This window comes from Pavona decussata, unplaced genomic scaffold (assembly GCF_977016875.1).
Source record: "Pavona decussata unplaced genomic scaffold, jaPavDecu1.1 SCAFFOLD_84, whole genome shotgun sequence".
Lineage (NCBI taxonomy): Eukaryota > Metazoa > Cnidaria > Anthozoa > Scleractinia > Agariciidae > Pavona > Pavona decussata.
In genome coordinates, this window is record NW_028145502.1 from 637,850 (window position 1) to 651,268 (window position 13,419).

The 13,419-nt window shown below is 39.5% G+C and overlaps 2 protein-coding genes across 2 annotated transcripts in view; both read left to right on the forward strand.

Annotated features, from left to right (window-relative positions):
* The window catches only part of LOC146475279 (uncharacterized), a 34,575-nt gene extending 29,929 nt beyond the window's left edge, over positions 1 to 4,646 (forward strand). The window contains exons 16-21 of the mRNA XM_085115654.1: positions 267 to 484; positions 885 to 1,077; positions 1,491 to 1,877; positions 2,227 to 2,601; positions 3,108 to 3,579; positions 3,979 to 4,646. Coding sequence (XP_084971780.1) covers positions 267 to 484; positions 885 to 1,077; positions 1,491 to 1,877; positions 2,227 to 2,601; positions 3,108 to 3,565 — 1,631 coding nt within the window. The 3' untranslated portion in view covers positions 3,566 to 3,579; positions 3,979 to 4,646. The remainder of the gene's footprint in view (positions 1 to 266; positions 485 to 884; positions 1,078 to 1,490; positions 1,878 to 2,226; positions 2,602 to 3,107; positions 3,580 to 3,978) is intronic.
* A 3,563-nt stretch (positions 4,647 to 8,209) lies between these two features.
* On the forward strand, positions 8,210 to 12,987 carry LOC146475280 (CTD small phosphatase-like protein 3). The gene has a single exon (XM_085115655.1). The coding sequence runs from the start codon at positions 8,558 to 8,560 to the stop codon at positions 9,785 to 9,787; it is 1,230 nt and encodes a 409-aa protein (XP_084971781.1). The 5' UTR covers positions 8,210 to 8,557; the 3' UTR covers positions 9,788 to 12,987.
* Positions 12,988 to 13,419: the final 432 nt, after the last annotated feature.

Sequence of the window (13,419 nt, forward strand, 5' to 3'; positions counted from 1 at the left end):
ATCGAACATCACTGTAAGAAAGTACTGCTCCAAAACGTTCCTTTGTATGGTCACGCTTTTTGACTTAACCCACAGTTTCTAAAGTTACAACCAGCTTGAACCATAACAAACCTCACCACAGCTTTGATTGGAATCCTCACAGTTTATGTATCAATTTGTTGGTCGTACATACATCACATTCTCGAACGATCTATATATTATGACTGGGGAAACGAAAACCTCTATAGAAAAAAGAACTGACAATACCGTTATTGTAATCTATACAGGTACTGCCATGATCTTTGGAGGGCCTCATGTGTACACCTTTGACGGAACCTACTATGCGTTCCCTGGTTATAAGAAGACTGGCTGCATGTATGTACTGGCCAGAGACGTCCGTGACAACAAGTTCACCATCTTGAGCCAAGAGACCGCCATCATTGTGGTCACAGAGGACTCTAGTGTAAAGATCCACCAGGATGGCAGAGTAGAGACCATTGTCAAGGTGAGAAACAACTGAATTAGTGCATTCACATAGTTTCGCTTTCATCTGTATATTACCGGTAAATTACGAATAGTAAAACATCAATTACAGCTGAAAATTAGTCTTTACAGGAGACTATCTTCTTGAGTTTCCTAATGCATTTTTCAAGGATCACCTCAAACGGCATCCCAGGATGGTGGTTCCGTTTGAGAGCTGATCGCTGACAAGAGGTTTTGATATTCATAATGGACAAAAATATTATCCCGTGCAGCCTTGTAGTTCTGCTTCACAAAAAGGATGACCAGTTCCTACCTTTCATTGTTTCATTCGGTTTCTCTTCAGTTACATTTCACTGAAATAAATAGGTTTAACCCCCTCAACCGATCCCGACTTATCTAGTTACGTTTCCATAATTTTTTAGGTTACTTCGTCTGGAAAGAAGATCTCTGACGGCTACCACAGCGAACTTCCGGTGGAAGCGTTCAACACCACAGTTCAGCGAGAAGGCTCCTTCATTGTCCTCCGCCATGACCTCGGCCTGGAGATCGTCTGTGACGTGGAGCATTACCTGTGCACATTCAACATCGCTAAGTGGTTCCACGGAAGGATGGCAGGTTAGAAATGTGTTTTAATTGTTATTTCTCCAATATTGTAGTACGGAGATTAAAGCAACTGATCACATGTACTTCAAAGAGAAGACTTGAGGAGAGTGTATCAACATTCTTTTTTAATCATGGTGTCATATTCCCTCGTTGGACGACAGAACTTGTCCTCAGCAGTCTCTTTCCTCTTTATAGTATAACATAAATGGTTCTCAGCTCGCCCAGCTGAGAAAACAAAACAATTCAAAGTTATGATCGATCATCTAGCATCTTACAGGGCGGAGGAGGTGGTAGAAAACTTAACTGGAGTAGAATCTCAGAAAGGAGGCGAAGACGTAGTGCTAGTCGCTTACTATAAAGACGTGGGATTAAGCTCCTCCAGTTGCAGGCTTTTGTGCTTACCGTTTTGTCGTATTTACTTTCAGGTCTCCTCGGAACAAATAACAACGAGTTCCATGACGAGTTCATGACCAGTAACAGCAAACCCACCAAGAATCTGTTGGAATTTGTCAACTCTTGGGAGATTACTCGTGATCCCGAATGCAGAATTGTGAACTTGGATAATGAAAAGCCTAAATGCAAGGAGTCTAGCTACGTACAACGCTGCCGTAGTCTGTTCAAGGATAAGGAATCGCCTCTTCATCGCTACGCTTCGATCGTCAACCCAGAGCCTTTCGTCAAGGCTTGCGAGCTCGACTACAAAGAATGCGACACAAGCACGCCTAAAGACATGAAGCACTGCAACACTACTGCTGCTTACGTCGAACTGGTTAGGCTGCGAGGAGAATGGGCCGATTATTTGCCAGAGTGTGGTACGTAAGAACAATTCAACAGTAACACGACAGAAAGCACTGCTCGATAGCTTCTCATAGTTTGGCACTCGAAAGTTTTTAAAATTTGAGTGTAGATAACGGTCTACTTCAACAAATTGTGCTGAGTTGAGACGTCTGTCAGCGTCAAAACCTAATGCCTTCGTTATATAGGTTGCGATTTTTCACATTTTATCATTTACATCGAGAAACGCCCCATGATTTCTTTCACCTTACATGATCGACATCCTGAGCAAATTCCTTCTCTGGCGATGTCTGTATAACTTCTCCCAATTTAATCAATGCAATTTGTATGGGTTACAGTAATGAGAATTTAATTCAATATCTTCAGGTCGCTGTGGCAGCAACCAGATTGGACAAAGATGGTACCAGCATGCAGACAGGATGGTCGACGTTGTTGTTCTAGTGCACGAGACATCAGTCTTGAAGAGCTACGCTGAGAAGCTACCAACCTTCCTCAACAGTATCACCCAAGCTCTGGATGAATCAAAGTACTCCTTTAAATTTGGCGTCATGGCTTATGGCGGACGATTGCTGCATTCGCGCCCACATCCAATCACTCTTGACGGCCAGCTAATGAATGACTTACCCAGCGTTGAGCGTGCGTTTGAGCATCTGAAGTTCGCTGGCGAGGAGTCTGAGAACGACACCAGCGATGCTTTAGAGGCCATGGCATCGGCTGCATATGTATATCCTTTCAGACCTGGTGAGTTTAAATAAAATCTATTCATTTCTTTATTCTGTTAATACCCGGTGCCGTGTTATGTTAAAGCGTTGTCCATAAAAACTAGACAAATTTTCGAGGGGTGCGCAATTTGAAATCTGTTATCCGCCTTATAAGCTTTCACGTTAAGGATTTTATCAACAGAGTCGATTACTCAGTAATAACGTCGCAGAAATCCTGGAGAAACATGCCATTATATACAGTTTATCTTATCGGAAACAAATAAACTTCGACTTCCCTGCGACCTGTCAGGGATTTGACTTCTTACTTTGAACAGGGTCGTATTTTAAAGTTTTCGCGCTCAAAGGGTGGGGGCTCTATCGTTTCCCGTCGTTATGCGAAAGAGTTAAGTACTTTTGAACAAGAGAATATTTACCTTAGGATCCTCTACGTTGTCACACCCAAATAAACCCTCTGCAGAGCGCCACGTACATACACTTCCGCCCAAGCATTTCGTTTACTAATTAATACTATTTGCTTTGCTTCAGCTGCAACAAAGATCTTCCTACTGCTGACCAGTACGGAACGCAATGCATTTGCTAACGCAGTTTCCGTAGACAGTATCGGCAAATTGTTGGAGACCAAAGACATTACTCTAAACGTCATCGGCAAGTACAGGAAATTCCGTGGTGAGATCGTCGGACAAGACTTCAGAGGCAAAGTGTTCTACAGAAAGAAGCCTGAAATTGGTACAGGTATTGCTCCTCTACCAGAAGGCGAATACATGGCGCTCATGAGAGGAACACAGGGCTCTGTGTTTGGACTTCCATTCTTAGGATCAGAGAATAAGGATAAATTTGGAGCTTTACAACAAGCAAGTGTGAGCACGTGGCGCGAGCAAATCAAACGTGATCAGTTCACGTGCAAGGAGTGCTTCTGCGCCCGCGGTGATGCTGGCCAGGGCAAGACCATCTGTAAGGTGAACTCTTACCATCAGAAGTGCTGAGGACAGATGGGATGGTAAGTAATGAGACCATTATTATCAATATGATAAATAATAATAATAATAATAATAATAATAATAATAATAATAGTAATAATAATGATAATAATGATAATGATAATGATAATGATAATGATAATGATAATGATAATGATAATAATAATAATAATAATAATAAATTACACAGCTCACCAATTTGACCTTTTAGGCTAAAGGTTGAAATGAAAGAGATGAATGAACATTCTTTTTCTAATACTAACAATTCTCCCAGCCACAATCACCAAAATTAGCAAACTGCAATTGCTTTCTCGATCGATCAATCAATCAATCAATCAATCAATTAGTGCACTGACTCGATCAACGTACGAAGTCTGTTGGCAAAGTTAACATTTTTTTCTTTTGATTTTTAATTTCAGACAATTCCAGAACAGGCCAGTACAGTAATCGCCCAGTCTCGCCCACTGAACTGTACAGAACTTTCGTTTATGCTGTTTTACTCGCTTGAAATACGTCAATAAACTAGAAGAAGAAGTTCGTTCAAGTTACCGTCAAGTATTTTAAAAAATAATAATTTATAAGGAAACGTTAATCTTATTTTATTGGAACGTTAAACATCTTTTAGTAGCTTGTGTAGATTAAGACGTCATGATTTCATTCCATACAATAGCCCCCTCAAATGTCGAGGGAAAGTTACGAATGGCTAGGGCTAATGGGCTAGCTGTATGTTGGCCGATTACTGGCAAGACAATGACCATCGGTGCATGAAAAACCCTTCAAACTGGCTCGGCTAGATTCAAACTCGAGGGAAATCCGAACATGATAAGGTTTTTTTTCGGCCCGAAGGCTCATTGCAAGATCAGGAGGGCACGACATTTTTGTTGATTGGTTAGTTTTAGTTGTAACCTTGATGTTATTTTGTGTTTTGTTTCCTTCTTGCTATTAACGTTCGCTAATGAAGACCACAGACAAAAGCATCCATTGCGGGTCTATGATCTGATGACAAGAATGTAACCAGCGTAGTTAACCTATATCATTGATATTTTATTTTGGGGTTTGTTTTAAGTAAATAAAAGAGGACATTGAATTTGAGTGCCACTTTTTTTCCCCAATCTCAGATGGTGCTGTGATAGCCTCCCACGCAGTCGTTTTTAGGGGAGGGTCGAGGGAGGAGGTAGTACGAGTCCCCTAAAAACTGCATGAGAGGCTGGTGCTGTGAAGTAACCTCGGCTCTGAAAATTAACCCAAGGGCACATTCTTTTGGAAAAATTCTGGCTATTCTCTTATTCCGATTTAGGAATGACATAGAATTTCAGTTCTCAAAAGAACACAATTCTGCACCTCCCCACAAGAACGCAATTCCTTCTATTCTGAGTTAACCTTATTCCGTTCATTCTGCTGTTGAAGGCGGAATGAACAAAGTACTATCCCTGTGGTGGATAAAGGGGAAAGCTTACCGTTTCCTACGAGAGCCGAGGTGATTCCTTTTCGTGAAGAGAAGCAGTTAAGCGTTCAAGTGAGGGCCCCCAGTACCTGAAGGTCTGGTTCCGCGATTGTGGAAAGGGTATAGGCCCCCAAAGAACATTTATACCGTCTATTCCATGCATAACAATTCAGGCGCCAAAACAATGCACCCTAAGTTATAGACTCTTGGGGCTCTGAAGACAGTTTGAAGTAATGTGGAACGATAAACACGCGTCGACAGCACACGCCCATTCTTGAGCCCTGTTCGATTGTAGGAACGAGAAAACGCGCGAACCTGGACGGAACGCCAAGCCACAAAGAAACCCAAACTCCCTAGAAACAACCTGTAGGTTAAAGGGTCTCCAACTTTTCTGTTTCTTCTAGGGGAGGAATCAAATCGCGCAATTCCTCGCATCCAGAGGGCTATGTATCATGTATGTCTGTATTAATTAAAACACTAGTTTTTTCACCGTTCCAGGTAACTACGTACATCGGGCACGTAAAATGGGTGATTTGTTGTCATATCTTCTAAAACGTTTCTGTGAAACACATTAGAAACAAAATGTTTCGGAAAAATACTGACGGAGTTCTCTACTGTTCCGAGTGGCCCTCCCACCAAGCCTTGGGATAAAACTCCCCCCACCCCCCCCCCCACCCTCCCACCGACATCGAGGACACACAAGCAAGATAACGAAAATTGGGTTACACTGCACATTAAATTTCTCACTGTTTTGGACTTTGTTTTTATTAGTTTATCCACCTTTCTTGTGAAGACTTTCATATCCCCCCTCCCCTCTCAAATTATACCAGCCCTTCCCACTTCATAAAATGAGACGATTAACACGAGCCCCTGAACGATCGATCACGCATCGTCTCGGTTTGGACTTTGTACCTCTTAAGTTCAATTTAAAACAAGATGCCAGCTTTACTGGCATTACGCGTGATGCTGGGGCTGATTCATTTTTTCCAACTATATGCTTCGCCGATTGATAAAACTATCCTTGCTAATGGAATAGTTTGAGTCACGACGATCGCGTTAGGTTGTTTTCCTTGTGTTACGCGACTCAGACTTTCACCGGAAATGTGTGGAATTCCATTACGATAACGTAAGCTTCTCAATGACCTCTTTTTAGTCTCGCGTCGTGGTCAAGGACTGTCAAACAAAGCACGATTCCTTCGCCATGAACTCACCAATTTCTACCGTTTTAAATGTCGAGTGCTTCTTAGAAGTTATTCTTTCGATTTGCCGCTTCAAAATGGTGAAATTTCCGTTTGAAAACGGCACACTTGAGTCCAGAACATGTTATAAACAATATCGCCCCAAATTTAATCCGTTTTTAATAAATAGATCAAATGATGCGTTGACGTCACACAGGTAGGGGTGAGTGGGTCCCCTCCCTCGCGATGTAAGCGACAAGAATGGATTTTGATTGGCCTGCTTTTGTTGAAGACAATCAGAACAATACACCCCGAGTAGGAGAGGGGTGAGTTTAATGAATATGCTATACTGGCATTACACGTGATGCCCGGACTGATTCATTTATTCCAACTGTATGCTTCGCCGATTGATAAAACTATCCTTGCTAATGGAATAGTTTGAGTCACGACGATCGCGTTACGTTGTTCCCCTTGTGTTACGTTACTCAGGTTTTCAAGGGAAATTGCGGGAATTCCATTGCGATAACGTAAGCTTCTCAATGACCTCTTCTCTGTCTGCAGTCGTGGACTAAGACTGTCAAAGAAAGCACGATTCCTTCGCCAGGAACTCTCCAATTTCCACCGTTTTAGATGTCGAGTGCTTCTTAGAAGTTATTCTTTCGATTTACTGCTTCAAAATGGTGAAATTTCCGTTTGAAAACGGCACACTTGAGTCCAGAACATGTTAACAATATGGCTCCACAATTTAATGCAGTTTTAATGAAGAAATCAAATGATGCGTTGACGTCACACAGGTAAGGGTGAGTGGGTCCCCTCCCTAGCGATAAGAATGGATTTTGATTGGCCTGCCTTTGTTAAAGACAATCAGAACAATACATCCCGAGTAGGAAATTCCAACTGTATGCTTCGCCGATTGATAAAACTATCCTTGCTAATGGAATAGTTTGAGTCACGACGATCGCGTTACGTTGTTTTCCGTGTGTTACGCGACTCAGACTATCAGCGGAAATTTGTCAAATTCCATTACGATAACGTAAGCTTCTCAATGACCTCTTTTCAGTCTCGCGTCGTGGTCTAAGACTGTCAAACAAAGCACGATTCCTTCACTAAGAACTCACCAATTTCCACCGTTTTACGTGTCGGGTGCTTCTTAGAAGTTATTCTTTCGATTTACGGCTTCAAAATGGTGAAATTTCCCTTTGAAAACGGCACACTTGAGTCCAGAACATGTTAAAACAATATGGCGCGACTTAATCCGTCTTTAATAAATATATCAAATGATGCATTGACGTCACACAGGTAGGGGTGAGTGGGTCCCCTCCCTCGCAATATAAGCGACAAGAATGGATTTTGATTGGCCTGCTTTTGTTGAAGACAATCAAAACAATACATCCCGAGTAGGAGAGGGGAGAGTTTAATGAATAAATTAATGTACCGATTTGTGTATACGACGAAGAAAAAAAAAAAGAAATCGACCCGTTTTAAGACACGGTATGCCCCCTCAGGGCATCCCGCGTAAAAAATTGAGAAGAAAGTATAGGTTTCAGGATGTTATCTGAACTGCTAAACATGTGTAATCGACGGAAAATTTATCAATTTTGTTTTCGTGGTCATTTATGTAATTATTTTTTTTTTAATATAACATATTAAAAAAAACGTTAGTCACGCTACTTCCCGCTCTTTTTAATGCATTCGTGTTCTAGGCAAACCCCGGCAGGTTATTTTTACTTCAAAGACGTCTAACTTACAAAGAATTTGGTTTACATTGGAGACCATTTATTGGTTAACAGATGCACAAAGGTCAAAGGATTTGAAGGGAGAATACAGCAGTCATAACATTGTAGGAAAGACAAGTGTGCTTTGTTTATTATGCTATAACGTCATAGTTGCTTTATTTCCGGTGCATTGGTTTTTCGATCGCCCTCGCGTGTTTATTTTTAGCGTTGAAAAAATTAAGAAAACTCTGTAATACTGAAAAATTAAAAATGAGTTCTCGAAACTGGGCAACTTTCAAAATGTTATGAGGTTTTTTATCCGCAGAAATATGTCGCGTTTTATGCAGATTTTGTTTCTTGTTGAGCGCGCGAAATTGAGTTGTATGCAAATATGGGATTGTTTTACGCATATTTGCATGAAGTGTGCATTCAACCAAATCGACGTGTCGAGGTCTGTCACTGGGCAGATTAGTTTACGATGCTAGCCTAGCCACACACTCCGTGCAAAATTGCGTGAATCAAAAGTTTTCGTTTTCTACCGTCCACTTCAGTTTATTTTGGTTACGATTGAATCTACAAAAAAAATAAGTTAACGGCTGGCGGACGTGGGGTGTTATGCCACCAGTGAAAGACGGTTTGAAAAACGTAAATCGACAATATAATGGACGCAGCCAACAGCGAAACGACAGTCCTCGAGACCGGTGAAACCCCCGTGAATTCTCCTGGCAGAAATCTGCTCAGTTCAATCAAAACTTTCCTTTGGTCGCCATCGAAGGAAAGTGAGAAAGATCGTCCGCCGAAACGTAGAAGATCCGACTCGGAAAGCGAAGACGAAGAAGATGCTATAATCACGTCAAACCTGCTCAAGAAGCGAAAATTCACTACCGAGACAACAGTTGTAAATGCTGTTACTACAAATTCCTTTCCCGATGGGGAACAATCGAAGCGTAAATCTATTCTAGGAACGTTATTTTCACCTGTTTTTACACTGTTTGGAAAGAATGGACACATTCAAAACGTTGGGAAAGAAGGACAAATCGTTTCGACTTCTTCAGCAGCTAGTGGATCTCGGATTTGTGGGGAGAGCAATGGCGGCGTAAACGAGGAGAAGGCTTTGTGGCAACATGGTTCGTCGACTGTGAATAAGCGCGCTTTGGCTGCGCCGAATGGAGATGTGAATGGAAATGTTGATGATGATCTTCCTGAATCTTCAGAGCCTGAGTGGGAAGTTTATGATCCGTTTTATTTCATTCGCAACCTCCCGCCACCAGAAGAAGGAGAAGATGCGAAAAGCCGCGGTCCAGTTTTGCCTTTACGGACTCGAAGCACGCCGGAATTTTGCCTAGTTCTTGATCTTGACGAGACACTTGTTCACTGTAGCCTTAACAGACTTGAAGATGCCAATTTGTCCTTCCCCGTGCTTTACCAAGACATATGTTATCAAGTATTCGTGCGGACAAGACCTCATCTAAAGCCGTTTCTTGAGAGAGTCGCGAGTATGTTTGAAGTTATCCTTTTCACTGCCTCTAAGAAAGTTTATGCAGACAAGCTGTTGAATATCTTAGATCCTGGCCGAAAATACTTTCGACATCGCCTCTTTCGGGAACACTGCGTTTGTGTCCAGGGGAACTACATCAAAGATTTGAATATCCTTGGAAGGGACTTATCCAAAACAATGATTGTAGACAATTCGCCGCAAGCATTCGCTTACCAGATTTTCAATGGCATTCCAATTGAAAGTTGGTTTGTTGATCAAGCCGATCGAGAGCTCTTAGAACTGCTTCCTTTCTTAGAAATGATCGCAAACCGTAAAGATGATGTGAGGCCGCATATCAGGGACAGATTTCGGATGCACGAGTTGGCTGGTTTTAGGAAGGTGGTAAGCTTTTAAGGGAAATTTCGAATTAAGCACTTTACTTGCAAATGTCGGATAATTTTTTAACTTCACTCCGATAATCAGTTTTGTTTTTTCGTTAGTAAAGCCCCTTTTTTCATCACATTTTTATTCTTTCATCGAAAATATTGCAGATTTTCATTCGTGAATGAAAGCTGTTTAACACTATCAAAATATACAGATATTGACCGTCGCTATTAATGTTATAGATACAGTATAGTACCGGCATTATATAACGACGTAAAATCAAGGTTAAATCTTAAACGTATATTGATAAAATTTTCTTTTTTTTTTATTAACGAAGAGAGTGTTTTATATCACATGCATGCTATACTAAGGAAGCTCATTTTCTGAATGTGTATATATTTCGCACGATAGTTAAGTTTATGTCCTTCGTAGGACACAATATTGTGAAATTTTCATTATGCAGGATGTATTTGTAAAGTTCTTTGGATAAAGTAAAACTAATTTTCGGTCTGTTTTTACCTGTAAATTTTAGGCATACTTGTTTACATGTGGTAGGATCTGGAAACTGTTTTCCGAGAAAATTTTTAGTACTTTTGAAAAAAATTGTATATTTTGTGCACATATCACTTTGAAGTATTATTATTTTCTAGCCAGAGACGTTTGATTTTTTGTAAATTTCAATGCTGTGGTATGAACGACGCTTGAAACAGCTTAAAATAATTATGTACTAATTTATCTGGGTAAATTAGTAAATGAAATAATCATAATTTTCTTACCCAAAGCATTGTTAATACTTTAATGTAGTGGATCTGTAGTTTTCCACGTTTTTATCTTACTGAATTTTAGAAGTCCTGTACATTGTATTGAACCTCAGTAAACAGTTAAATGATAGTGTATATAAAGCCATGTAGTTATGGCTATGCGGATTAAAAATGACAGGTTTCTCGTTTATGTTAAGTCATGCCATTTTTGACACCAACTTGTCAATGTTTTGACAACTCATTTCAGGGTAGCAAAAGAAGAACAAAGGACTAAGAGAGATATATTAAAGGGACAGTATCATGGGAGATATCGTGATTTTGGGCAAAAATTCACAAAATTAAAACTTTGAACACTGTGTTAATTAATTTCTAAAATATTAATAATTATTCTACTGAGATGAAAGTTTGAACCAAAATATAGAAAAACCGATTTTTAGTGCGTTACCACAGCGAAAATTGAAAACGTTGGTCCGATATTTTTAAATTTGGACTCATTTTTATTTTGGTCATCTGCCGGCGAAAATATCTGTGGATAGTTTCTTTGCATTGTGATAGTCTTTAATGGAATTTTGGTCATTATATCTCGGTTGCTATCAACCAAATAGCGTCTTTTCGATTTTCAATGTGTTACTAAAAATGGTGTGATACTGTCCCTTAAATTGTTTCCTTTGAAAAGGGGACTGTGTTCTTTATAGGACTCTGGTATGTAATTAAGAAATAACTGTTCACAGCTGAACCACTTTTAACATTTTTATGACCAATAATGATACTTTAAATTTTGTATTTGTTGGCATTTGAGAATTTGGACATTCCCAAAGTCTGTATCTTGTAGTCTTCAGCCAGCATTAATTGCTTATGCATCTTGTTTTTTGTGACCAAGTGATTTGTGCTAGTCTGGAGAAAAACTTTTGATAGAAAAAGAATAATTTGCACTTAGTTTTAATTATGGTCACATACATGCTCATGTCAATTATGACGGCTTGATTTTAAACAAATTTAGAAATATATTATTTTACAGTGTGTCAACATATGAAATATCACATTTTTGAACTGTAGTCGAATTAATGATATTTGAGTGAAGTACATATTTTTGCAATGACATCAGTAGCTTCAGCTGTTGCAAACTTTAAGACAGCTTCATTGCCTACCTGAAAACAGAGCAATTTTTGAACATTTATTTGTCAAAAACTTTTTTGCCCTAAGTACATTATTCTGGTCCCAGAGTTTCTTCTCATGCTGCTTTGCAACTTGTATTCACCACTTTACAGTTCAATTTTGTTTGAGGAGAAAGAAGAAAGCTCTTTGACCAGGGTATATGTACACAAAACTTTGAGGAGAGAGAATGGCGTCTCCCCAAAGGAAAAGACGTGAGAGATGCCTTTTTATCTGGCTTATAATTTAATATAGATTGTAAATTAAGTTCTTCTATGTTATTTTGCAAACAGTTGCATTATATTGTTTCTAAGTTAAAATGAAGCAACATTCTGAGTGCTTGAGTTTTGTGTATTTGTTATCACTCAAACGCTAAGTCTTATGTTTCAATTGTTTGAGATAATTATCATTTTAAAGAATATTTTGGTTAATGTTTGTTCAAACACCAGATTTGTGATGTATTTTACGTTGTAAATTTTATGGCATTAATTAACTTTCTTACATTTAAAGCTTTGTTGAAATCCTTTCAAAATTGCTGCAAAAAAGTGTCAGGTTAGGTTAAATCCCCTCGGTCTTGGTGATTTATTTCCTTCTAAGCACATAATGGATGCACAGTGGTCATACATTTGATATACAAATGATCCAGGGTGGGGATGGTAAGACATAGGCTTTACATTTTCCTTCCCCTCCCCTCCACCCTCTCCCCCTCATCTGGGCTTAACATTGATAGGTGCATAAGCCAGAGAGGAAATTTGGTCATGGGAAGGAGGGGTATTCATCCTCAGGGACCCTGGGACAGTCAGGGAGGGAAGAAGTAAACCGAGCAAAAATTGGCAGTTCCCTTGGGTCTTTGAGGATAGGTGCTATTTTCTACTGGGAAATGTGGGCCTGAGTGGCTTCCCTCAATACTGCATACATGTATGTTTCTTCTTAAACATACATAATTTTAAACTATATCTAATGAAACACTGGTTCATGCAGGGAACACCGTTTGCTAGTTTTTGCAAAGGAGTGCTTTGTATTACAGGGCAGCTTTTGTAGTGCCTTGTAACATATTCTCTCCTCAAAGTTATCTTTATTCTTGGGGAATAAAATTTCAATAGGCTCAGAAAGGTTAATATCTTCTGCTAGGTTAGGTATAATATAACTTATGCAACACAATGTGTAGGACAATTTCTTACCATAATTTTTGCTTCAAGATCGAGCTAATGATATATCTGTTAGTGTAAGATTAAATATTTCTTAGTCTTCGAGAATGCACATACATTGTAACATTTTTTAAAAGCAATAAAACGCAATCTTTTTATGTGTACCACATGACAGACTCCTTTTTTATTTTCATTTGATCCAGAGTGATGAACTCCTTCGTTCTCCTTACTTTAAGTGAATGTAAGTTGGTGAGACAGTCAGGAGAGTACAGGGCTTGATCAGAAGGAAAACAAACCTGGTTCAGGTCAAGTCATTGAAATCTTTCTCTTATGTGTGACCAGATTATCAAAATTAGTATTCCTGGCGTCATCTCCTGATACTGGTGGATACTGTAACTCATTTTATTATATCTCTCAGTTAGTACGCGCAGTGTGATTGGTCAGTTTTGTGGACTGTATTTCACTGTACGGGCTACTAAATTTGAAAGTTTCCTTTCCTGTGCTCCAGATTAACCTCAGAGATATAATAAATATCTCACTAACCTTGTTTTCTTGGTCCGTACTGTAAGTTATGGATCCTCATGTTTTTTTTTTTTGCTGT

Coding starts and splice junctions, on each gene's coding strand:
- LOC146475280 (XM_085115655.1), top strand. CDS start 8,558: ATGGACGCAGCCAACAGCGAAACGACAGTCCTCGAGACCGGTGAAACC.